Here is a 23,864-nt window from a genome sequence, read left to right on the forward strand (position 1 = left end):
CATGAGAGCCGGCGGTGGGATCGCGCTGAGGCAAGTGGGGCCTGCTCCGGCCTGGCCGCTTCTCCCTTGCTCCTCCCGCTCCCTTCGGCCGGGCAGAGCCAACCCCGAGGGCCCCGCGGCTTTGTCCGCGGTCCGGCCGTTCCCCTGAGCCGGCGGGGAGCCGCCGCGGCCTGTGCTGCAGCGGCCGGGGGTAGCGGGAAGAGGAGGAGGAGGAGGAGGGAGGGGGCCGAAATTGGTGCGGTACCGAGGGTAGGGCTAGCGGTGGTCTCTGGTGTTTGTGTTTCCCGTTGTTCCTTCCCTGTGCCGTCCCAGCTGTGGAAAGGTGCTAAATTGACCCAGTTCCTCATTATTGCTTAATTTATAACTTTGGCTGTTACACGAGTTACCTAGCCCCTCGTTAAGTGCAAGCCGAATGCTCAGCATGAGAACATGGTGTGGTTTATGGTGCTGATATGATAAAGAAAACTTAGATTTGCCATCATCATCTGCTGACTTGACGGCCCATGGGACTTAATTCTTTGACTGCAGCGTTTCAGTGTTCTTTTGCCTTTCCAGGGATTACCTTAAGCTTGAAACACCGTGGCTTTGACTGGCTCACCTCTGCAGAATGCCCCACAAGATCGGGTTTATAGTTGTTAGTTCATCAGGACACGAAGATGGCTTCAGCGCGAAGGAGCTGATGGTTCACGCACCGATAGTGAATGGATGGCGATCACCCAGGTATCTCAAGGAGTTGGGACATGCATGCACTGGGTTTAAAGTAAGCAGATGATGTACTGTGTCAGGGTAGTCACAGCATCCCAGGCCAAAGTGATGGTAAACCCACCAAAAGAAGTTACTTTAATCCTGTGGAATCCTTATCTTGGAGGGAAAAAAGTGCCTTAGTTACCACCTAAAGGCATCACATTGCATTAAAGAAAGGTTCTTTGAAAGAAGGAAAGGAAATTGTTTGTATTCTTGTCAGTTTTGGAGTTGGCAACTGCTTTGGCTTAGTATTAAAAATCTAGTCTTCTCAGCATATTCTCTAGGCATGTATGGACACCTGAACACACACATGCATGCAGTGAAGTGAAAAGTTTCTCCTCCTTGGTTTCTTTTCATGATATTTGCAATGCTGATGTAAGTGATAATAACGTTGGAAAGCTTTGTAATTGTTACTCAAGTTGGAAGTGAAATAGTCTATAAAAGGATGATTCAGAAATCGTGTGTGTTTTCAGACACTGTCAGTATCCGCAGGAAATTGTTCTGCAGTTGGTAGAGAGATGTCGAATACGAAAGCTGCAGTTGCTTGCTCACCAGTACATGATTTCAAGCAAAATTGAGTTCTACATCAGCGAAAGCTTGCCTGAATACTTTGCTCCTTATCAGTCAGAGAGATTTCACAGACTAGGGTAAGTAAAACAGCTCTAAATGGTTTTATTACCTTAACCAAAATGTCTTCAGGAGGAAATAATGTGCAATAATATGACTACAGCATGCTGGAAGCGGCAAAGAGATTCTGTATTTGCTTAGGTGGGTAACAGAGCTGAAGATATAGGTGTAAGAGACATGAATAGTATTGTCAGGTCACAGCACATGTTTCACTTAGGAGTTTTAAACCTTAGCAACATCCTCACCTGAGGAGCAAAGATGCAGTTCTGTATTTGTATGGTTCCTCTGCTTACTTGTTGCATTTTCCTTCTCAGTTATGTTCCTCTCTCAGACAATGAAAAGACTGATTTCAAAGCACGAGAGTTAAAGTCTGTGTACATGGATGCAGTTGGCCAGTACTTGAAGCTGATTTTCCATAAAAATTATGCCAATAAATACAACCTATATGGTCAGGTGAGTTACAAGTCCTTACTTGGTAAGCTAGATGACACTTCAGTAGTACAGAATAGGCAATGAAATCTGCTCCCTTGAATTACAGGAGCTAAAAATGTCAGTGGGATTTATATTTGGTTTCTTTTAACCAGCAAATACAAATAAGAGGTTCTAAGTGACTTGGAATCATGACCAAGTGCATGCAACTTATCCAGAACAAGCAAGTCAAGTGCCCATTCCATTACTGCCTTTTGTCCTGAGTTGCAGACAGCACCTGAAGCTCTGCTCTGAGGACAAAGGGCTTCCTCTGAAAACGGCTTTCTGGTCCTTACAAAGGCACTCTTAGTCTATAGGATCTGAGATGATGTTAAGTGAAGGTATTATACAGCCACCCTGATACAGAAACAGCAAATACCTACCTCAGTTCTACAGCGAGTCTCTTCCCTTTCATCCCAGACCAGGAAAGGGAGCAATGATGGCTGTGCAATGTGGTCTGGAGACTTGATAATAAATTTTTAATGGAGCATGAAGTACATTTGGCACTTAGTGCTGTTCTTTGCTTCCATATCACTCTGGAGACCACCAGCTCTATTTTTTGTCTTTTTGTTCCACTTTTTTTGTTTCAGTTTTCATAAGATATTGAAAAAGTAATGACCTTATGCATTTACATTTGCTTTAAATCTATCCCAGGTCGCCCTAGTAGCTATAAACATTATTGGAGATCCAGCAGACTACAGTAATGACAGCACTAACAGTGTAAGTGCAAAGCAGCCCTGTCTTTTCACTGTTGCTACACGTGTTCAGTTACAGGGTTCCTGGGGTAATGGAGTGCATCTTTCTTCTGCTGGTTTTGTGCTGTAGCACAGCTGCCACGTGTTAATTATTTATTTTCTTTAATGTTTTAATGATGTTCTCAAGAATGGAGCCTAATATGTGGGTATTAAAAATACAGTCATTTGGAACATTTGCACTTCCAGCCTGCCCAAATTCTCTTGTCTCAGGATAACCCTAACCATAAACAAGGGTTATAATTTACATTGCTTATGTCAATTGTGGCAAGTCAGAATCTCTGTCCTGAGCATGCACTTGGTGTTGATGAATGCACACTAAGATATTTCTTCTTTCCCCTTGCAAAGCCTTCCAGGGAGAAGCTGATAGATCAGTACTTAGGAATTAAATCGGATGATCCTGCTTTAGATGGAACTTACTTCGGGTAAGGATGTTCTTTTGTGTATGCCCTTGCAAAACATCTGCTTGGACTAAAGTAGTTCTCGGTCCCTCTGTTTTGTTAGTTCCCTGCTAGTGGAAAGAGAAGATATACACTCAGCCTGGCTTATTTGGGATGAACTGAAAGTTTAGTTTATTCCTTATATATCTTCAGGAAACACGACTCCATTTCACCTCTGGATGATCTGGCTTTTGACATGTACCAGGATCCAGAAGTTGCTCAGATAATACGTAGACTAGATGAGAAGAAGCGGGGAGCTGTCCATCACGAGCACTATGATTATGCCAAGAAACTCAAACAAGCTATTGCAGACCTGCAGAAGGTATTATGGAAAAGCTCTTTGTCTCTTAAGCCAAACAGTACTCCAGCAGCCCATTGGAGACCCTTGTGTTCATGTGGAATCATCATGATTTCCAGTATATTTTTAAAGAGTAATTCTAAGAACAGATAGTTTAGTTGAATAACTTTAATACAGGTACAGTAATGTGATTCCAAACTAGCCTGCTATGCTGTCTGCTAGGTAGGGGAAAGACTTGGGAGGTATGAGGTGGAGAAGCGCTGTGCTGTGGAGAAAGAGGATTATGATCTTGCTAAAAAGAAGAAACAGCAAATGGAAGCATATCGCCTGAAGGTGTATCAGCAGCTGGAGCTCCATGACCTGCTGGATGCAGAGCTGATGGTGGGTACTGCTATTCCTAATTCAGGAGGCTTGTGTAAAGAGAAGTGGGAGAGCAGCCTAATAGATTCAAAGAATAAGAGTTGGTACATTGACATTTTATGACAATTAGGTGAGGATTTTAAGTTTTCTATGTGGATTTCCCTAACCAAAGACTTGCATTTTATGAACATGATTAACTCTCCATAAACTGCATTACATTGGACTGTTGAGGTCTCAAGCAAATGACATAAGAATCATGAATGTTTTGCAGAATTTGAGGGCTACCTGATGCAGATGAGTAAGAAACTGTCATATTTTGAAGGGGTGTAAGAGGCTTGTGCTGGCATCGAGGCTGACCAGACAGAATTACTGTGATAAGATACATATAGTTTTATATTGTTCTTGCAACAGGAAGCTTTATCATCTCCTGACACGCGTCCACACAGAATTATTTCCTGATCCACGAAGCTGCATCCAGTGGAAATGATTACACATCTCTGAGTGGGGTCTGACAATTACCTGAAAGCAGGAGAATCTTGGTGGCTGTCAGAGCTGGGGCTGTGCCAACTCTGATTTTAGGACATTGTAAGCCTTGCTTTGCAAAATCTTCCTTTTCTAGATTAAAAAACCATCTGAATTGCCTTTGGAGCCTATAACTCACACTGACAATCTTCAGCCCAACAAACGTGCAACTTCACCTCCTTGTGAGCATGCAGAGCCCCCTAAAGGAGAGTCGTGGAGAGCAGAGCCTCTGCTGGAAGAGAGGTCAGCAGATCCTGCTTCTGCTGAGCCTGTTGTTCTCCATCAGTCCCCTCCTCCTCCTGAGACTCATCCCACAACCTCTAGGGAAGTGTTTCCCAAAGAAAATGTGAGTAGTGAACCTCTGTTACTATAGAAATCTGTTAGAGCAAGGGGTTGAGCATTCAGCCTTCAAAACAAGGGCTTTGTGGTTATTCTCATGGCTTATACATTACTGGAAATCAACCCTGCTAATTGGCAATGGTCTTCTCTGTTCCTTAATTTCTTTGGAAGCTTTTGGAAATGTTCATCAAGATTGAGGCAAAAAGGCATTGATTATATCTGATTTACAAACAGATGACTGGAAGCTAATAGACATTAAATGACTGTTCAGGGATTGTGTGTCCAATACAGTGGAAGCTGAATTCTGCTAGCTCCATTAGTGGCTTAATAAATCTCCTTCTGAGAGATCAGGTCAGGTGAATCTACAGTACCAAGGGAATTTGTTGGAATGTGGTTGTGGAATAAGAGTCTTGGTGTTGTGTTTAAGGAGAGGAAGAAAATCACAGTGTCTGGTTAGCTTAATCTTTAGGTTTTGCTGCTCCTGCTTTTGGCAAAGCTAAGGAAGACTTGTGTTGTCTGTAGTAGCAGCAGTATTTGCTCTTACCAGGATATTGACTTAGTTAACAAATAAAGCTTTATGACTTGCTGGCTTCCTATCAGGAGGTGATTTCTTCTGTACGTGCATGCATTTCCACAAAAGACATTTTGTGTGTTATTGTACTCTGTAGATGAGAAATAAGTTTCATACACAGGCACTGATTCCATTTCTTCATGATGTTTTTATGGGAACTACAACACCTGGATGTAATTGTAAAGCAATACTGCTTTAATGGGGGAAAAATGCATTGAAATCAAGTCAATTTGTGATGAAACAACTTAACATCTAAGTCATTTCTAGAACAGCAACTTTTATCTTCTTTGTTACGTTCAGTTTTTACCATATGATGAGACACCTCTTCCAGCCATCCGGAAACAATCTGATGGAGCCATCGCGTACCTTGAGCCGGGGATGGCTGAAGAGTATATTGATGATACTCCAAGAAGTAGCGTTACTGGGGAACCAGAACCATTAAGTGAGAAGGCACTGAGGGAGGCCAGCCCCACTGTTGAAGTGTTTGGAGAAGCTTTGGTAAAGAACACCAAAATAAGCCCATAGATTACTGTGATCTGTGTGGAGTTGATTTGATACACACTCTGTCAGCAAACACCTACTGATGTTCACTTGTTCAGAGCTGTTACTTGAAAATCTGAGGTTAAAAGTTGACCTTGGACGTACGGGTGCCTGTTTGCAATGTTTGTATGGTGCTGTAGCTTTTATGATTGATTACTTGGTGTGCTATTAAGCAGATAGTATGTGGTAGACTGCTTTTGGGTATGGACCCTATCAGAATACCCATAACTTGCCATTGTCTATTGTAGGGAGAGAAGCCATTGCTGTGCAGGAAACGAATGCTTGAGCCTGACTTGTTAATCCATTTCCCACATAGTTTCTCAAATATCTGAGCTTTTAATAAAAGCCAGATTCCTGTTGGAAACACCTGGGGACTTCAGGCTGAAGTTCATGTGTTCTTTTGAGGCAGTTTCTGTATATTAATGTTGAGTAAATATTGAAATATCAGCACTGACATTTTAAGAGATTAACTTGTTCTGTGCTTAGGTTTCAGGAGCATTTTCCAAAACCTGGTCATATCGAGAAGATGCATTGCTTGCTGTGTATAAGAAGCTGATGGAAGTGTCAATGACCACTCCAAAGGAGGACTTAAAGAACATGCTGAGGGCTGCTATTTTCCTTGTGAGGAGAGCCATCAAAGACATAGTGCCTTCGGTACGTTGTGATTTATTGGGTAAGCAATACTCCAGTGCAGATCTAGCAGCCAAAATTGTAGAACCATGTGGTTAAGATGCTTTGAACAAATAGTTTGTAAAACTACTGTTAAGTAAGTTTAAACTAAAACCAACAAGCAAACAAGCCCATCCAAACCCCCCAGACAAGTGGAATATCAGTTTTTAGTTGGGCCCTAGGACTGGGCAATGTCTGTCATTCAGCAGCACAGAAAATAGTGCCCTGGGCTGGGTAATGAGCTTGAGGAGCTACTGCTGCTACAATAAATGTGTAGTGTGGTTGATCCTGTTTGTTTTTATCAAGTTGAAATAGAGCAATGAAGTAACCGCTGGTTTCCAACCTGAGAGAATGCAGTCAGCCTAAGGAGCCTTAGGCTTCAAATAAATCTTAAACAAGAAGAAGAGAAAAAACTCAAGAGCTGTGTTTCTCTTTATAAGAAGCCTTTCACCTAAGCCCTAGCAAGATGTTTTCTGGGAGAGAGGTATCTGAAGTAGCTTCTATTAGGGGTGTCACTGTAATTCTAGGCTCCTGTTGCTGCTGTTCTTTAGTACGGAGAAGAGTCTTCAATGCTGTCTGAACACTGGGATCTCTGTGCTATTTTTGGTCACTGTTTTCTTGTTCTTTTTAACTCAGGTTTTTCAAGCGTCCCTGAAACTTCTAAAAATGATCATTACCCAGTATATACCGAAACATAAACTGGGAAAGCTGGAGACTTCTCATTGTGTGGAAAAAACGCTGCCAAATTTGCTTTCTAGAACAGGAGAACGTTCATCTCGTCTTCGACTTGTGGCTTATAACTTCATTCAGGTAAGTGTTTTACATCAAATTATGGTTTGACTTGCATTAAGAATTTCACAGGGCTCACAGGTAGGTAGGTAGGTAACATCTAACCAGGCCTGACTTTGAGACCAGTTTGCTGCTGTGAAGGATGATGTCGAATATGGAAGGCAAAGTGGTAAAACCAACTTGGCATCTTTGCAGTGTGTTTTCCAGCTGTTTATGTCCAGCAATGTCAGGACTTTGTATCCTCTGTAACATTTCTTGTCTACCTTTTCATATAGCTCAGTGTAAGATCAGCTCTTGAAACGTTTCTCATGGTCCAGTTCTATAACTCATCTGAGCATGTCTAAGACTTTATTGATTTCTCAGTAGCTTTCTCCCTGCTGCCAAAAGTGAAACCAAACCTGGGATAATCTTCTCTTTAAAACCTTTGCAAGCAGCTTCTCGCTGCTAAAGTAACAAATAAGCAGCTACTTCTTATGGAAGACTTATTTTATTTTACTTATTACAAGTAACTTAGAATATACCTCTATTTTGCAAAGACAGTTAACTTCCCTCGTTCAGGATTCCTACATGCACGCTGCCTCTCTGCATGTTTCTAGGAAATGGCACTGTGCAGTGAGGTCAGACCTCTTCAGATTGTTCCAGTTCATTTGGTTCAGCCGTTAAAACCCAACTCTGCAACACATCTGGCAATGAGTCAAGTGGAATTAGTGCAATGCCTCTTGAAAGACATGGGAACTGAAAACTCCGGATTTACCATCAGCAATGTCATGGAGGTAGGAGCCTGAGCTTACAGCACAGGAAGCTTTTTCTGTTGCTGTCTTATTGGGGCTGCCTGTTTTGGAGTGGTTGGTGGATTACTGAAGAGAATTTGAGCCTCTTGGAGGTGACAACACACAATCCTGTGAGGAAGCAAGATGCCAATATGGGGAAAAAGAATCACTGTGTCAGAAAGTGTTTGTAAAAACCTATTTGCTTGAAGATTTCTGCCACTGCAGTGAAATAATAGACTAATAAAGAAGTCCTTAAAAAATGTGGGGAAATAGAGCCTTATTATTATTATGTTCAGTTTGCAACAGGAGCTTTGGAACACCGAGTTTCTGAAGTCCGTGATGTGGCATTGCAGATTATCTTTGACATGTACAGGAAGCACAGGGCTGCTGTACTGGAATATCTGCCTCCAGATGATGCAACCATTCGTAAGACTGTTCTCTATAAAACACTCTTTGATGGATTCAGCAAAATAGATGGAAAACTTTCTGAAGCTGAAATCAGGGTACGTAATCAGATTGCAGACCCACATAGCTATTTTAAACATTGCATCCAACTGAGCAAAATACTGATTTCCCAGCTCTATTAGGCACTGGATGACACACGTAGCAGAGCATCATAAGGTGTGCTGTTAACAGATTGTACTACCCACTATAGTAGTAGTGCTACCTTTCAGGTAGGACAGAGGAATTCAGGGGGAAGGAGGTTTTGCTGTAGCAACATTTAACCGTGACGGATATTTCTTGCTGCATTGCCCATTTGTTCCACACTGATGTGTTTTGCAGTCTCTTCTGTATGAGAGATGGTTCAAAATCTTTTGTAACTGAAAGACTGTTTCTTGACAGGCACAGAGAAAGGCATCAAGAGAAGAAGCAGAGAAACAGAAGAAGGAAGAAATGAAGGTTCTGCAAGGTCAGCTGGCAAAGGAGATGCAAGCAAAAGATCAAGCTGGAAAGGTGAGGGTGGTTTGGTTTTGCCTCAGTACCTGAGAGATTTGCTGTAGGAGCAGAAGCACAAACGTTGTAATGCATTGGCTCTGCTTCTAAGCTTTTAATGACAGAGAAAAATCAGGATATAATGTGTTCTTCCTGGCAAGCATCACAGTCATTAAGTACATTTCTGACTTAAATTTCTTTGTTCAATAGGAGAAAGACTCTGACTTGCCGAAGCTAAAAGCTCAAGGTAGGTGGTTTTAAATACTGTTAAGAAATGTGCAGATGTTTCAAAGTGTTAAGAAATGTGAAGATACTTCAAGATGTCTCTGAAACACAATTGTCTTATTTAAAAACATGCCAGAGTGCTTCAGATTGGCTGAGTCTCAACCTGCCACAAAGGAAATCAGTAAATTCACGGAAGAAAAATTGCCACCACCTAGCCAGTTAATTTCTAATAACAATTAATATGGCTTGAAACCACTTTAGATTTCTCCCCAACCTGAGGGAGATCATCTACTACATGTAAAAATCACCACTGGAATATTTTACTGTTGTAAATGACTGAAGCAGTAGTTTCCCCATTGCCCGCAGGTACATTGGCTTTTGGTGCTTGTTACCAGGATGGTGATGGTGTGCTTCTGCTGTTTTTGCTGGGAAGATGCAGAGAAACAATATTTCTAGGCATGCAAGAAAGTGAATTAAAATGTGATTTTGGTTTTAATAGTTCTCTTTTTACAGGTTATCAGGTAAAGGAAAGCCCACAGTCTGCAACAGTGGAGATTCCAGACAGTCATTCCTCTGTTGCAGATTACTCGGATAAGTAAGTTAGATGAGCAGCTTCCAATCACCTTAAGCACTTGGTATAACCTGCAAGCTAATAATGTTTTTCCAGTGGATCAAAGATGTATTGTAGCTGTCGTGTGTAGTGTAGGATATAAGGGCTCAGAGGAAGCATTAGAAAACTCTGGAGCCATGACAGCCAGCCTCAGTGAGCTGTTCTCAGTGTTTCTGGGGAATTACATCTTTCTATGTGAGCAAATGCTTCACAGTTGTAGTTACCATAAATTATGTGATAGTATCTGTACATGCCCTAACGCATTATAAGCACTGAGTAAAGAAAATGAGGTGTACTGAGGTAGTAGCTGTTATTCAGAATAGCTTCTAACAGAAGTATCAGTATTAGTCCATTTCACTCTGTGATGTTACTGATGCTTGTACTTTTCTCCCTAGCTTATGTATTTTTTGTGGTGAAAGGGACGAATCCTTCACAGAGGAAGGCTTGGATCTCCATTACTGGAAGCACTGCTGTATGTTAACCAGATGTGAGCACTGCAAACAGGTTAGGCATAAACTTTCTGGAGCTACTACAAGACATTAACTGTTGTTATTCTGGTTTTAAGGTGCTATATGATATATTTAGTGCTAAGGCAGACAAATGCTGAACACAAGTGTGATCTTGGGTAGCGCTTTTTGAATAGAGCAGCATTATAAATTGTATTAATGGACTAAAATTTCATTTTCCCTGTGCCATTTTGGAAAGTGCGATGTAACTTCCAAAAATCACATAAGCAGAGTTTTAAATACTCTTCTTTTACTCAGCACAGCACAAGGCTCACTGGGTGCCTCTTGCTCTATTGCAGGTGGTGGAAATACCCAGCCTGACAGAGCACTTGTTGACTGATTGTGATAAAAAGGACAGTTTTGGGAAATGCCAACAGTGTGGTGAAGCCCTTCCAAAAGATGAGTTGCCCAAACATATTAAGAGCAAGACTTGCAATTGTGAGTAGGTTTAAACAGGAGGATTGAACTTCAAACGTCAAGCAAAAGGATTAAGCCCCGTTGTTCCTTTTGATCTTGTTTCAGTGTAGGTGATTAAACATGGGACTTTGAGAGCAGTTAATGATAAAAGGGGTGGAGCTGGTTTAGCCATGGAGTAGTTTTACGCTCTTTGTTGTGCAACTTCTCCTTTTGTATTTGAACTTAGCCTGTCTTTGCAATTCTTGCACTCTTTTTCTCATCATTTCAGCTGCCAAGCCAGAACACGTGGCAAACCATTGCCCACTGTGCCATGACAACTTTCCTCCAGGAGAGGAGGTAAGATGCCTTCCAGACTGCTCTGATGTTATGGCACTGGGACTGAATTCATGTCCTCTTCTAACACTGCCTTATACCAATGACTTCAGAACTGTTCCCTGTTATTGCCTAATTCTGGGAAATCTCTGGCACATCTAAAATGTGCTTTCAGCAGCTGAAGATACCTATTGGTATCATATCAAGATTTGCATAGCTTAATTTCTATTTCACTTAGTCATAAGATGCTTTTATGAGTGAGCAGATTCAAATGCTGTCACAAAAAGGTCTGTTCACAACCCTGTTTTTCCTCATGGTTTCAGCATCTATGTGCATACATAGTGACTACCTGAGAGCTTGGCTGATTTTGCTGGTGTTGTAGTATCACTTCTTTTTTATTGACTTCAGGGCTGGAAATCTCACTTGATGGGCTGTAAAATGAATCAGCGGAGGCTCTCCATCTTAAATAAAACTCTTCTGGTGCAGCCTGGTAAGATACTGTTTTATGATAATAATGGTTATGCTTTTTACTGTGTTCCTTTTACTTAAGAGGAGTGTTTCATCCTTGAGAGCAGACTCTGCTACTCGTTCAACTCAGTTTTTTACATAACCTAACCTAACCTAACTACAGCATACACAGGGAGCAAACTCTCAAAATCATTCCATAACAATCCTGTTTCAAACCAAGGCATTAGCTCAGTTGGTTGGGAAGCTGGTGTATTTGATCAGTCTGGGGCTTTTTCTGCATGACAGTACAAGTGTGAATAGAACAACCAGTGTGATAGGAAACAGTTAACATTCTGGCAAGCTCCTGAACGCTGACACAGAGAACTGAGAGCCCAATTTAGCTTGTAATGTCCAATCAGAGGATGCTAATCTAATCCTAATTATGAGATGAATTGAATAGTTAGTGCTGTGTACTGCTTTTCCTTTGCCATTCAGACCCAGGAGCTAGGCAGAATCTATGATGTGCAGCGTCTTCACCAACAGAGAGAAATTGATGCTGATGTCAGGTGGCTTTTTTTAACCTTCGTCTATATTTATGAAGCAAAATCCTTTTCTTTCCTGGACACAGAAGTTAAAAAAGCTATTTTCCCTGCCTGCAGCACTAAAACTCTCTTGGTCAGTAACATCCAGAGCCTTTCCTCCTTCACACTTTTCTCAGAGCTCTTTAGTCCTCTGCATGTTCAGGTCATTGCTGGAGTTAATCTCTGTGTCTGGTATTTGCTTTGCTCATACCTGCATTTTACAGCTACTCCAGCATCCTGGACATAACCTTCTCAGCTCTGCTAAGTGAATGTCTGTCCATCTGTCTTCTATTTGCCTGTGAGAATGCTAGTTAGTTTGCTGCTGCTTAGAATTTGGATACACAGAAGGAACTTAAATCCTGGCTGGATACAGCTAAAGCTCCAGGGTGATTTCCTAGAGATAGGAAAGGAACGCTGACCATTGTCCTGTGAGACGCACCTCAGACTGGATGCCCACCAAGTTTTAGTTGCCAGTATCAGTCATTCAGACCTCATAGTTCTTGAGAATCAAAATGGTAGATAAAATTCAAGGCTGGGACCAGATGTCCTTGCAATAACGACCTGTATTTTCTCTTCACAGGCAAAATGGGTGGCCAGTGTTTGAGGAAACCAGGTCCTCCAGGAGCAAAAGCTCGATCACCCTCTGTAGGAAGCAAGATCCCAATCCCAAGAGGGAGCCCAAATAAAATCAGTGGCAAAACATACACAAAGCGATGACAGGACAAGTATTTTTTCCTTTGGCTTACAGTAGGTATTTAAAAGGTGTGGGAAATTCAGATCATCTTATTTGTTTGACTCCACGGGCCTGCTGAGCAGCACTTGCCAGCCTGATACCCACAGCACTGTGTCAGCTGCCTGTGCAGCAGTGGCTTTCTCCTAGAAATGCTTCCACTGGAAACACACAGATATTTGGGGATGGATCCAGCCTGCCACATTCCCTAATGGAACAAAGCAGGCCAGGCATTGCTCGTCGGTTCCTCATAGGACACCGTCTCCCTGATGAGAGTGGTGGTAACACACTTTGCTCTTGTTTCTAACACCAGTGTCTGTAATTTGATGAGTTCAGGCATATTGTTAATGTCAAGAATTAGCACCAAAGGAAAAAGCCAAAGGGCTGGTTGGATATTGCCATATGACCCGCCACCACATGAACATGAAGTGGCTGATCTCTGTGGCCACTTGCTGCACACCAAGTGCCTTAGGCCTTTTGACCACAGGGTTAAGTTCAACCCTAAGCGTGCCCTTTGGTTCATGAGAGTGGCCCCACAGAGCTACTGTAGCAATCAAAGTCATTCTTTATAACCTCCCAGCTCATTCCAAAATATACCCCAAGAAATGGCCCCTCAAAGAAAAGAAAACCTTAGTGGGGCCTTGGAAAGCCTGACTTTACCATTTCGACCTTTTTTCCTGCTTTAGTGTGCTCGCTCGCTTCTAAATCCAGAATTATATCCAGATAATCCTAAATGCTGAGTTTCTCCAGTTAGATCTTGATTAAAATAAGCATCTGTAGGATACAGCATGTGACCATTTAACAGCTTTGCAGAGAACAGATTCTGCTCAGGCACAATGTGTGGAGCTTCATCCCTAAAGCAACCACCCCGATGTTTCAACCTGTAACACTTAGGCCAGAGCTTTCCAAGGCAGAATTCAGTGGTGGTCTGTGTCAGCACAGGTACAAGGATGGGTGAGGATGATGACAGACTTTTGGGGGGTTGGGGTTTTTGCTACCATGGAGTGAATTTTGTATGTTCTGCACTGATTTTGTAATACGCTTGGTTTCTAGTTTGCGGGCAGCCTCTCTGCAAGAGAATGGATGTCACAGGTACATCAGTGTGCTTTTACTTTGGAAACCTTTCTACAGTTTCTTTAACTCTTCCAAAATATATATATCCATAAATATATATATACATATACATGAGAAATATGTATTAACATATATGTGGTTTCATTTCTTCTTTAGTGACACGAGTTCCTATTTGAGAACCTGATTATTCCTTATGCAGGCAAAACACATGTTGATCTTACTTGGGGATCAGCACTTGTGATGGGCTGTGAGCTATGCCCTGAGCACCCTCCCTTTTGGACATCCAACTGTGAGCTTTCCCCTGTGTAGGTCACTGGAAAAGCCCTGTTAGCAAAAGCCTGCTGTGTGTGTTGGGTCGTCCAGGGCACTGTATTATTGGGTCTTGAAGCTGTGGCTGGCCCATCCCTGGCACTGTTCAAGGCCAGGTTGGACACAGGGGTTTGGAGCAAGCTGCTCCAGTGGAAGGGGTCCCTGCCCGTGGCAGGGGTTGGAGCTGGAGGAGCTTTAAGGTCCTTTCAACCCGAACCAGTCTATGATCACCCTGCCTGTCCCAGCGCCTGCTCACTCTTTGTGTCTTCCGCAGTAGGAGAATAAAAGCTGGTGTGAAACACGCAGTGATGCTTATTCCTGTGCTGCAAAGCATCCCAGAGCAGAGACGTTGCACAGGGGCAGGCCTGGCTAGCAAGAGGAAAGTTCTCCAAACTCTCGGACTGGAAAGCTTAAATCAGCAATGGCAGTGACCAGACCGCAGGCCGGAGCTCAAGGCCTTTTCTGTGTATGATCGCTTCCTCCTGCTGTGCCCCACGCCAGCCGGGTGCTTTTCACCCACCCGAGGTGCAGAGGCGAGCCTGGAGCAGCCGTTGCCCCGTGTGCAAGAACCTGGCCGACCCCAAGGCAGGAACGGAGGCACTCTCACGGCTTGGGATGAGTACGGGTGGGGGTTAATCGTTAGCGATGCTCTCGCTCTCTGTAAGGGGACCCCCCTGGGTTAAACCCGCCCCTCCCCGAGCGCGCTCGGAGGCGGCCCCGGACCGGCCCTTTCCGGCGGGGCGAGGCGGGCCCGCTCCGTGGCCCCTCCCCGCGGCACCATGGCGGCGGCGGCGGCGGCGGCGTGGCCGGAGCTGGAGGCGGCGGCGCGGGAGCGGCGGCGGGAGCTGTCCCTGCCGGGCGCGGCGGTGGCGGAGCGGGTGGCGGCGGGCGGGGGGCGGCTCCCGGCGGCGCTGCTGGCGCTGCCGCTGCTGCAGTCGCTGGAGCTGAGCGGGTGCGCGGCGCTGCGGGAGCTGGGCCCGGGGCTGGCCGCGGCCCTGCCCGCCCTGCACACGCTGGTGCTGGCCGGCAACGCGCTGGGCCCCGCCGGGCTGGGCGCGGGGCTGGGCGGGGCGCTGCCGGCCCTGCGCATCCTCGACCTCTCCGGTAACGGCCTGGAGGCGCTGCCCGCGGCGCTGGGCGGGGCTTCGGCGGCAGCGGACGCGGAGCCTCCCGGGGCAGCCCCGGCCTTCCCGCAGCTGCGCAGCCTCAACCTGAGCGGGAACCGGCTGCGGGAGCTGGGCCCGGGGCTGGCCCGCGCCGCCCCGCAGCTGCAGGCGCTGCTGCTCTCCGGGAACCGGCTCCGGGCGCTGCCCGGCGGGCTCCTGCCCCCCCCCGCCGCCGCCGCCGCCGTCCCGGGCGGGCCCTTCCCGCTGCTGAGCCGCCTGGAGGCTGCGGACAACGAGGTGGAGGAGCTGGGCGCTGACATCGCCGTCCTGCCGGCACTGAAGGTGCGAGGGGTACCCGGGGCCCCAGCACTGCCCCCCATCACTGTCTGCTGCAGAGCCCATTGGGTCCCCATCACTGATTGCTCCCATCACTGTCTGCTACAGAGCCCACTGGGTCCCCATCACTGGCCCCCCATCTCTGTCTCTTACATAGGCCACCCGGGTCCCCATCACTGACCCCCCATCTCTGTCTCTTACATAGCCCACCCGGGTCCCCATCACTGCCCCCCCATCTCTGTCTCTTACATAGCCCACCCGGGTCCCCATCACTGGCCCCCCATCTCTGTCTCTTACATAGGCCACCCGGGTCCCCATCACTGACCCCCCCTCTCTGTCTCTTACATAGCCCACCTGGGTCCCCATCACTGACCCCCCATCTCTGTCTCTTACATAGCCCACCCGGGTCCCCATCACTGACCCCCCCCCCCCCATCTCTGTCTCTTCCAGAGTCTGGACGTGGCCAACAACCACCTGCGGGAGCTGCCCTCTGCCCTGGCCGACTGCCCCCGCCTCAAGGAAGCCAACTTCAGGGGGAACCAACTGAAGGACAAGCGGCTGGAGAAGATGGTCAATGGCTGCCAGACAAAAGCCATCCTGGACTACCTGCGGGCCGGGGGCCGCGGGAAGGGAAAGGCTGAGAGCACCAGGGAGGAGGCCAGGAAGAAGAAGAGGGAGAAGCAGCAGAAGAAGGATGGTGGGGACGGGGAGCAGGACGAGGTGGAAGAGGCGAGCAAGCTGCTGGTGAAGGTTCTGCACGTCTCTGAGAACCCGGCGCCCTTGGTGGTCAAAGTGAGCCCGGGTATCAAGGATGTTCGACCCTTCATCGTGTGCTGCGTGCTGCGGGGAGTGAACTTAAAGCCAGGAAATGCTCTGAAGAGGTTCCTGTCCGCACAGGTCAGTGCTGCAGTCCTGTGTTAGGTGAGCTCAGAGGGAGCTGTTCACCCAGGAGCTGGGGAGGGTGCAGCAGCTGCTGCCCGGTCCCTCTGGAATGAGCAGAACTGGTTTTCCTGAGGAACCCAGTAGGAGCTCAGGTGTTACCATGAGAGGGAGATGAGCGCACACGCAAGTGCATTTGCTCTGTCACAGCAGCTTGTTGTTGAGAGCTATTAATGAACCCACATCCACATTAGAAGTACTTGGTTTGGCTCCAGGTTCCCTGATCTATGCTGAAACCAACAGTACGGTAATCACAGCCTGTCACCCCTGATTTATGGCCTGCACAGCCATTAGGTGGCAGAGGTTAGGTGGTTTCAGATTACAAGACTCTCTATTTGTGATGGTTTTCTGATTTAAAACCATTTGTTTCCTAGTTGAGAGATATGTCATGGGTTACGCTCCCTGTCTTTACATTTCAGTTGCAATTCAGGTAAAATTACTATGCAGAAAGGCTCTATTTAATGCAAAAGAGTTACTTGAGTAGCTACAAACACGACATACAGAAGGATCTGTGGAGAGTAATTCTAAGAAATCAAGTGGATGTTTTGGCTCTGCTTTGATAGGTTTCTTTCTGTTTCAGACTAAACTGCATGAAGACATCTGTGAAAAGCGGACACTGGCCACTATTGCCACCCATGACCTGCAGCTGGTCAAAGCTCCTCTGATGTATGATGTTCAACCTCCTGACACGCTGAAGGTAGGGCCCGTAGCATCCATGGGCCTTTCCACTTGGTTCCCTTTTGTCTTCTGGAAAGGTACAGAATGGAATTAGTGCTAGCAAATGATTTTCCAGTGGGTGTTGCAGCTCACACAAAGGTTTAAACTCAGTTATTGTCTTGCTTACAGGAGTTTGAATAACCCCTGTGACTGAGCGGCTCTTAAATTCAGGTGTTTGTTCTGCACGGTGTAGGTAACACCTCTGGGTCGAAAGGAGATCAAGGCAAAGGATCTTCTCCGCCAGCTGCAGCTTGAAGCTGAGGAGCAGAGGAAGCAGAAGAAGCGTCAGAATGTCTCTGGATTGCATAGGTCAGTGTGTGACATCCGGTGGCTTTCCTCAGCTGTATCACCGTGATACACCTTTACTGAGTTTCCATGTTCTGACTCCTGGCTTTGCTCCGTGGTGGACCAGGAGCACCCTCATTTGCTGTTGTCACACCCTTGTGCCACTGCATCCTGCTGCTGGTTCAATTGCTCACTCTTTGCTGCTTTACTTTTCCTGGCAGGTATCTCCAGTTACTGGATGGCAAAGACAACTACCCCTGTCTGGTGGATGCTGAAGGCGTCGTGATTTCTTTCCCACCCATAACCAACAGCGAGAAGACAAAGGTACTCTGTTGGTGGAAATCTGTTAACCAGAATTAAAGTGAGGGTTTTTTTTCCTCTGGGATTGAAGTCCACATTCAGAGATAGGCCCAAATCTGTGACAGTTGTGATTGCATTCCACATACATATCTCCAAACCTGGGTCTTGCCTGCTAGGTGGTCAGATTGAGCTGGATCTGGGAGTGCCATTTCCACCTTTGCTGATGTGGCAGCCTCTGGCCAGAGCTCTGTTCCAAAGGCACCGCCTGCCTTTGCAGGGATGGCTTTATTGAAGGGCAGGAGTATGGTGTTTGACTTGTAAGGCAAGGCAGCACTTTGTCTCCAGCTGCACTGAATGAACATCTTCTGTTCAGTTAGTGCACGAAGTGTTGCCAAGTGACTGTGGGCGAGTGTGCTCCCATCCTCACTGGCTTTACCTGTGAAATCCTTCCAGATCAGGAAAGACACCCGGGATCTGTTTCTGGAGGTGACAAGTGATACCAGCTTACAGATATGCAAAGATGTCATGGACACACTCATTCTGGTAAGTAGCTCAGGAAATAATCCTGTCTGTTCTCGACAGAATGTGTAGTGCCCACGTGCATTGAGGAGAACACAGAAGCTGATTTTTAGTTTAGTAGTAGTAGTATGCCCTCTCCTTCGCTTGCTCTCCCATCCTGGCTTCCATGCCTGCACCCTTCCATCTCCACATCACACAGGGTTTTCATATTCTTATATCCTGATTCCCTGGCAGACCTCAGAACTCACCCAGGTAAATAACACTGCGTTACCACAATTAGAAATGTAGGGTTTGTCTTTGAACACCTTCTCTTCTTAGTGCTCTTATGGCTTCAGTTGCTGCCAGCAAATTCTGTTGGAAGCAGCCTGGCGTTGCTCTCAGCCACAGAATTAATCTTGTTTTCTGTATTTCGCTTTTAACAGAAAATTGCAGAACTGAACAGATCTACATTGGAAAACAAGGAAGACTCGGGCTCGGATAACGAATCTGATGCTCTTTGTGGACCAGCAGCTTTGAATCCCAGCCAGAATGCTCAGCCGATGCTTGTGGAGCAGGTTCGAGTGGTGGACACAGATGGAAACTTGAAAGTACTTTATCCTTCAAAAACTGACCTAAGCACAGTGTCCTCTCTCCTCACTGTAATACGTTAGCAGCTATCAGAGCTCATAGAATGATTCCGTTTCCTTTCCTTTTTGCCATATTCAACAATGCAGCTTGTATGCACTGAGGTGGTTTGGGTTTGTAAGGACAAGATGCGGTGCATCCCGCCTGCTACTGTCACGTTTGATAGGCTGTGGCACGCAGGGTTGTGTTCTTCAGCCTTAATAGAAAGCCATCAGTGTTCTGACTAGGTAGGGAGAACTGAAAGGCAGAGAAGAAGCTGGAAGTCAGAATGTGTTCACTTGTAGAGAAAACCATTGTGTCTTAGCATCTGTAATGTGAATGCAGTCGTGTTTTTCTGCTGGATCTCTGCTTCTTCCTGGTGCGTTTCAGCTGGGTTATTATTTTGGCAGCTGAACTGAGAAGTCAGTCGGTGACAGCATTGAAACAGCCACGTGCTGCACGCCCGTACCGAGGATGGGATGCCAAACGGCTTTGCTAACATCTCATTCAGTGTGATTTTCTATCTGGAGTAATTGTGACAATGTAATTGCTGTCAGAACTCGAGGAGTGAGTTTTAAAGTGATGGTTTCTGTGTTCAGACATTAACACAGCTTCCATTTCCAAGCCAAGTCAGTTGAATTGAGTGCAGGGATTTGTGTGTCTCAGTGCACTGCAGAGCCATCGCCCGTCCCTGTGGAAGCACCGGTTGTAGTGACCCTGTTGCATACCCATTGAGTTACTGTTGATGGAGCACTGAATTCATTCGTGCTTGTGAAGTTCATTTACACTCAGAGGGCTGATGCTGCTTAGTGTTGACACTACTAAAGCTCTTTGTCTCCCCAGAGTACAAGTACTTGTGCCCAGAGTGCTTTCTCCCACACTTCCATGTGAAGAGTGTTGGCGCACAGGTAGTTGGTTGGAGTGGGTAGCAGCTACATCCAGGCTACCACCTTATGAGTGCAAACCTCTTCATAAGCAATGGTGACCTAGAGATGGAGTTTTGTGCTGTTGAAAGTGATGCTCCAGAGCTCTAACTGAACTTGGAGATACTGTGTCAAATACATCCATGTGTTGGGACTCGCTTATGAATAGGAAAATAAACCAGTTCTTACAGTCATGTCACTGTCATGTGTTTGGACACTGATGGATTTTGGCACTGGTGAGTTTTCTAATCATGTAACCATACAACCTTGCCCAAGCAGCTATTGAACACTGCAAAAATGAGAACTCGGTGCTTTCTAGCTGTAGGCAAGCAGTCCTTAGTAGTGCTTTGAGCTTCCCTGTGAAGTTGAGCATTTCTACACACCAGTGTTTTACAGTGATTTGTGGTGTGAGTTGGTTGACACAACTGAATGAGGGATTCCTGCAGGACTTGGTTTCAGGAGGATGAGTTTAATTTGTTAGTATGTCCACCTCAAACCCAGGGAGCAGGAGCCTGACGTTGGTGATGTGCTCTGCTCAGCCATCAGGGCTTCTTTTCGGGGGTGATAGGCTGCTGCCTTGCATTACCCCTTCTCCTTCCCTTACTAGTAGGTGATGCAGCAGTGTCGGTGCCGTGGAGCGGTGGGACTCTGATGCCTTTCTGTTTGAGCATCTGATGGAACTCGATCCGGTCGTTAATGATTTTCTGCAAATGAGGGGTGTGTAAAGAGGTGGGGATGCACTGGGTGGAGAGCAGCACTGCAGCGGTCTCTTACCTCATCAGGCCCTTGCTGGAAGCAGAGTTCCCATGAACCACGTACCTGCATTGCCTCCAGCACCTCCTCGTCCGTGATCTCTGCCTGCGGAGGCTTGATGCCTGCTGTGCTGAATGTAGCCTGGATTATTTTGTTTCGATACTTTTCAAACTGTTGATGAAAGGTGAGAATAGATGTGCTTAGTGTGTGTATAGAGTTCTTTGGTGTTCACAGGGATTCACAGAGACTACGCTGTTGGACTTGGGCACAGTGCTAGTGAAGGGTGAAATGAAAGACCTGTTTGTGTGAAGTTACAGGTGGTTTGACTGGGCTTTGCTGCAAGTGCTGTGATAATGATGTGTTTTGGGGTGGACTGAGTCCCTCACCCAGGTATTGGGCTCTGTGCTTGCCACCCTGTGCCTCCCTGAAGTGGCTTCAAGGTATTACCTTTTACTTTGAATCTGGAAGGCTATTAGAAACCTGGTGATGTAACTGTTCTGAACTCGAGTTTCTCAAGGGCTTCTGGTATTGGAGGCCTGTTTGCTTTGTAAGTGATGTAGGAGTTGCATGCTACAAAGCTGGGAAGGAAATGGCTGAGTTTCCTGCTCCTCTGGCCCTGTGGCCCTGTGGCTGTGGAGGGCAGCCAGGACTGCAGTGTCCTGGTGCATCTCCTGCTGTGCTTCTGCCCAGGAGTAATGCCTATGTGCTCTCATGTTCTTTGCTTGGGAGGGAGGGAGGGAGGGAGGATGCTGACACGGAGGCCGCGTTACCTTGCTGGTGATGAGTTCCAGCGCCACGCGCGTTTGCAGCTCCTTCTGCTGCAGTGCCTTAACCTCCCTTTGGGCTGCCTCCTGCTGCCGCTGCTGCTTGTGGATGTGGTACCGGTGGGAGCGCGCCTCTGCCTGCAGCTGCCTGACGGTCTCCTGTAGCTCACTGATGAGCTTGTTCTGCACGGCCAGCTTGGATTCTTGTTCTGTGAGGACCTGAAGAGATCCAGAAACCAAGCCCGGATTGGGAGGAAGGAACAAGCAGGCTTGGCTGCATCTTCCCTGTGTCTGGTCCAAACGCTGCTTCTATCTCCTGGGCAGCAGACTGACAGCCTTGGCAGCACCGGTGGCTGCTGTTACTTCTGGACTGAGTAGGGGTTTTAAGTGGCAAACTCCCCCCGAGCCTGAAAGAAGCACAGCTAAGCAGCTAGTACAAGCATTCCCTATAGCAGCTTTGCACCGAGTTTACCTGTCGGAGGCTGCGGTTCTCCTCCTCCATTGTCACCATCAGTTCTTCACATTTCTGTTCTCTCAGACTGCAAAACTCAAGAAGAAGTTATTTTACCCTTCACTTTCACAGCTCACGGGTGCACCTCCTGTCTGTGAGGAGGGGAGCTGCAGCCTGAGGCCTGAATCCCTGAGGATGGGCACCTTGCCCTCGGGTGGTACCTTGGCAGACATGTCTTGTAAGTGGCTTGCTTGCTTTCTGAGCTGCTTTTGGAGCATTTCGGTTTCAGATCTGGTTCTCCGGAGCTGGGACTCTTTGATCTCCAGTTGTCTTTGCAAGGAGGAGATTGTTCCTGTAGGGTTGGAGAAGGACTCTTAAACAAACCGAATCCCTGCCCATAGCTGCACGGCTCCTTCCTTCAGGTAAGCACACACAGAGCTGCAGCTGTGACCGTCTCAGTGTGGAAAGGGTGAAGTTAATGCTGCAGCTGCGGTGATGCTGGTTGGTGATGCATTCTGCAGTACTTTGGTATCTGTTAAACTAATCTTGTTGTGTGCTGCTCTGGGAGCTACTAGAGCTGGTAACTGGCCTGCCAGCATGCAGAGGTGCTGCCGGATGCCCCAGGATGGTGCTTGGGACCCTCCTGGCTGGGTTTTATTGGGTGAGGAGGGGGAAACTGAGTGGTTTTGATGCAGGTGGCCTTCAAGTCAGCTTTGTGCTGGTGAGAGCCTGGCCTGGGACTAGCTCTCAGAGCAGAGCGGTGTGAGGATGAAGGCAGGGTGCGGGTGTGCTCTGGATGCCTGCCCGGTACCTGTGGCCATGTTGTAGTCATCCCTTGCCCTCCGCAGCTCGTCACGGAGCTCCTGCTCGGTGATGGGCTCAGCCGGCTCCCGCCAGCCCCCGCTGCCCCTCACCGCTCCCTCGGGGGCTGCGGCCGCCTCCATCCCGAGGGGCTGGGGCCGGGGCCGGGGTGCAGGGCCCCGGGGCTCTGTGGTGCCGGCACCGCCGCAGCGGCCGCGTCCTGCCCCGGTGCTGCCTGGCAACGGCAGCGGGGCCGCGCCTTCCGCTTCCGGGGCTGCGCCATGGGCGGGGGGAGAGGAGGGTGCCGGGCCGCATGGCTGAGTTCTGAGGGCCGGCAGTGCAGCAGCAGGGCCGGGGAGCGGGGCTGTGGGGATGGAGGCTCCGAACTGCACATCCCTGCGGCTGCACCGCTACCGCCTCCTTGAGCATCTCCTCCAGCCGCTGCTATGGCAACCGCTGCCGGCTCCGGTGAGTGCTGGCACCGTGGCACCTCTCAGTGGGGATCGCAGAGCTTCATCCCAAACCCTCTTGTCTCGCCCCACTGCGCAGGTCCTGATGTTGCCACCCTGCAGCGCGATGAGCCCATGCTGCTTGCCCATCCTCACCAGCACCAGCTACAGCATGGTTCCCTCTCTGCCTTCCTACCACAGGCTGCTGGTTCCCCACCATCATCTTGCCGACAGCTCCCCCATGAGCATGGACACCCTCAGGGAAGACTCAGTGGTCTCCACGGGTCACCACTTGGTGCTTGCCACCTTCTACGTGAGGGCTGCCACTGCCTCAAAGCAGGCTGGACAGAGGGGCTGCACTTGTAGCCTCCTTGAGGCTGGACCTCAGCTGAGGTTTTGGCAGCACTCAACTGAATGTAACCTTGTACATAGAGCTCGAGGCCATGGCATTTTCTTTACAGTCTTTATTTTTGTTGCATTTTCCTGTTTGCTTTTAGTATTAGTTTCTATGGGGACCGTCTTTATCAATCTCAGTGCAGTTCAGAGATGTCTGTTCACTGGGGGAGGGTTAAGTGTAGAGCCCTTAACACCCGGTTTTGCTTCTTCCAGGTGGAACTCTTTACAATGCTGCCATGCACAGCATGGATGCTGTTTGCTCTTCACCCCTCTTTTCACTGGCGTGCAGGTAGGAATCAATCTTGTGATTGTTTACTGTGGACCTGTGCACTTTATACTGCAGCTGGGAAGAGCGAGTGTGTGAGAGCCACGGTAGCCATGACAAGTGTTCCATCATGGGCCAGTGGAAACAGAAACCGAGTTTCTCAAGAGGTTGTAGATGGGGTCTTGGTTTCTGAACTCTCAGTTCCCCACCATTATTAATGGCTT

At 47.4% G+C, this 23,864-nt stretch overlaps 4 protein-coding genes across 4 annotated transcripts in view; 3 read left to right on the top strand and 1 right to left on the bottom strand.

Moving 5' to 3' along the window:
* The first annotated feature begins 536 nt into the window (after positions 1–536).
* CEP104 (centrosomal protein 104) lies at positions 537–13,817 on the top strand. Its single transcript, XM_061351634.1, has 21 exons — positions 537–720; positions 1,218–1,391; positions 1,686–1,824; positions 2,494–2,559; positions 2,940–3,016; positions 3,185–3,353; positions 3,552–3,710; positions 4,309–4,557; positions 5,389–5,619; positions 6,148–6,315; positions 6,967–7,140; positions 7,716–7,892; positions 8,186–8,392; positions 8,733–8,843; positions 9,033–9,069; positions 9,561–9,642; positions 10,053–10,161; positions 10,463–10,601; positions 10,849–10,916; positions 11,301–11,382; positions 12,501–13,817. The coding sequence occupies exons 1-21, from the start codon at positions 608–610 to the stop codon at positions 12,635–12,637; spliced, it is 2,868 nt and encodes a 955-aa protein (XP_061207618.1). The 5' UTR covers positions 537–607; the 3' UTR covers positions 12,638–13,817.
* A 995-nt stretch (positions 13,818–14,812) lies between these two features.
* LRRC47 (leucine rich repeat containing 47) lies at positions 14,813–19,955 on the top strand. The gene is made up of 7 exons (XM_061351638.1): positions 14,813–15,481; positions 15,926–16,372; positions 16,995–17,111; positions 17,325–17,440; positions 17,638–17,740; positions 18,170–18,259; positions 18,658–19,955. The coding sequence occupies exons 1-7, from the start codon at positions 14,813–14,815 to the stop codon at positions 18,883–18,885; spliced, it is 1,770 nt and encodes a 589-aa protein (XP_061207622.1). The 3' UTR covers positions 18,886–19,955.
* The window catches only part of WRAP73 (WD repeat containing, antisense to TP73), a 50,877-nt gene continuing 41,859 nt past the window's right edge, over positions 14,847–23,864 (top strand). The window contains exon 1 of the mRNA XM_061351640.1: positions 14,847–14,850. The gene's annotated coding sequence lies outside the window, so the exon portion shown is untranslated. The remainder of the gene's footprint in view (positions 14,851–23,864) is intronic.
* On the bottom strand, positions 20,211–22,938 carry CCDC27 (coiled-coil domain containing 27). Its single transcript, XM_061351642.1, has 6 exons — positions 22,541–22,938; positions 21,951–22,081; positions 21,751–21,825; positions 21,285–21,497; positions 20,581–20,685; positions 20,211–20,465 (listed from the first exon to the last, which is right to left on the bottom strand). The coding sequence occupies exons 1-6, from the start codon at positions 22,671–22,673 to the stop codon at positions 20,304–20,306; spliced, it is 819 nt and encodes a 272-aa protein (XP_061207626.1). The 5' UTR covers positions 22,674–22,938; the 3' UTR covers positions 20,211–20,303.

Source organism: Neopsephotus bourkii, unplaced genomic scaffold, assembly GCF_033783945.1.
Source record: "Neopsephotus bourkii isolate Nb327-2 ecotype Australia unplaced genomic scaffold, CSIRO-AGI_Nbou_v1 NB_593, whole genome shotgun sequence".
NCBI classification, from domain to species: domain Eukaryota; kingdom Metazoa; phylum Chordata; class Aves; order Psittaciformes; family Psittacidae; genus Neopsephotus; species Neopsephotus bourkii.

What these genes read in the sequence shown, in the direction of transcription:
- CEP104 (XM_061351634.1), top strand. Translation starts at nt 608, where the DNA reads ATGCCCCACAAGATCGGGTTTATAGTTGTTAGTTCATCAGGACACGAA. An exon ending in AATGGATGGCGATCACCCAG is followed by an intron (nt 721 to 1,217) that starts GTATCTCAAGGA and finishes GTGTGTTTTCAG; the next exon opens with ACACTGTCAGTATCCGCAGG. An exon ending in TTAGATGGAACTTACTTCGG is followed by an intron (nt 3,017 to 3,184) that starts GTAAGGATGTTC and finishes ATATATCTTCAG; the next exon opens with GAAACACGACTCCATTTCAC.
- LRRC47 (XM_061351638.1), top strand. Translation starts at nt 14,813, where the DNA reads ATGGCGGCGGCGGCGGCGGCGGCGTGGCCGGAGCTGGAGGCGGCGGCG. An exon ending in AGAGGTTCCTGTCCGCACAG is followed by an intron (nt 16,373 to 16,994) that starts GTCAGTGCTGCA and finishes TTTCTGTTTCAG; the next exon opens with ACTAAACTGCATGAAGACAT. An exon ending in CCAACAGCGAGAAGACAAAG is followed by an intron (nt 17,741 to 18,169) that starts GTACTCTGTTGG and finishes AAATCCTTCCAG; the next exon opens with ATCAGGAAAGACACCCGGGA.
- CCDC27 (XM_061351642.1), bottom strand. Translation starts at nt 22,673, where the DNA reads ATGGAGGCGGCCGCAGCCCCCGAGGGAGCGGTGAGGGGCAGCGGGGGC. An exon ending in TGACTACAACATGGCCACAG is followed by an intron (nt 22,082 to 22,540) that starts GTACCGGGCAGG and finishes CCAACCCTACAG; the next exon opens with GAACAATCTCCTCCTTGCAA. An exon ending in TGGAACTCATCACCAGCAAG is followed by an intron (nt 20,686 to 21,284) that starts GTAACGCGGCCT and finishes TTTCATCAACAG; the next exon opens with TTTGAAAAGTATCGAAACAA.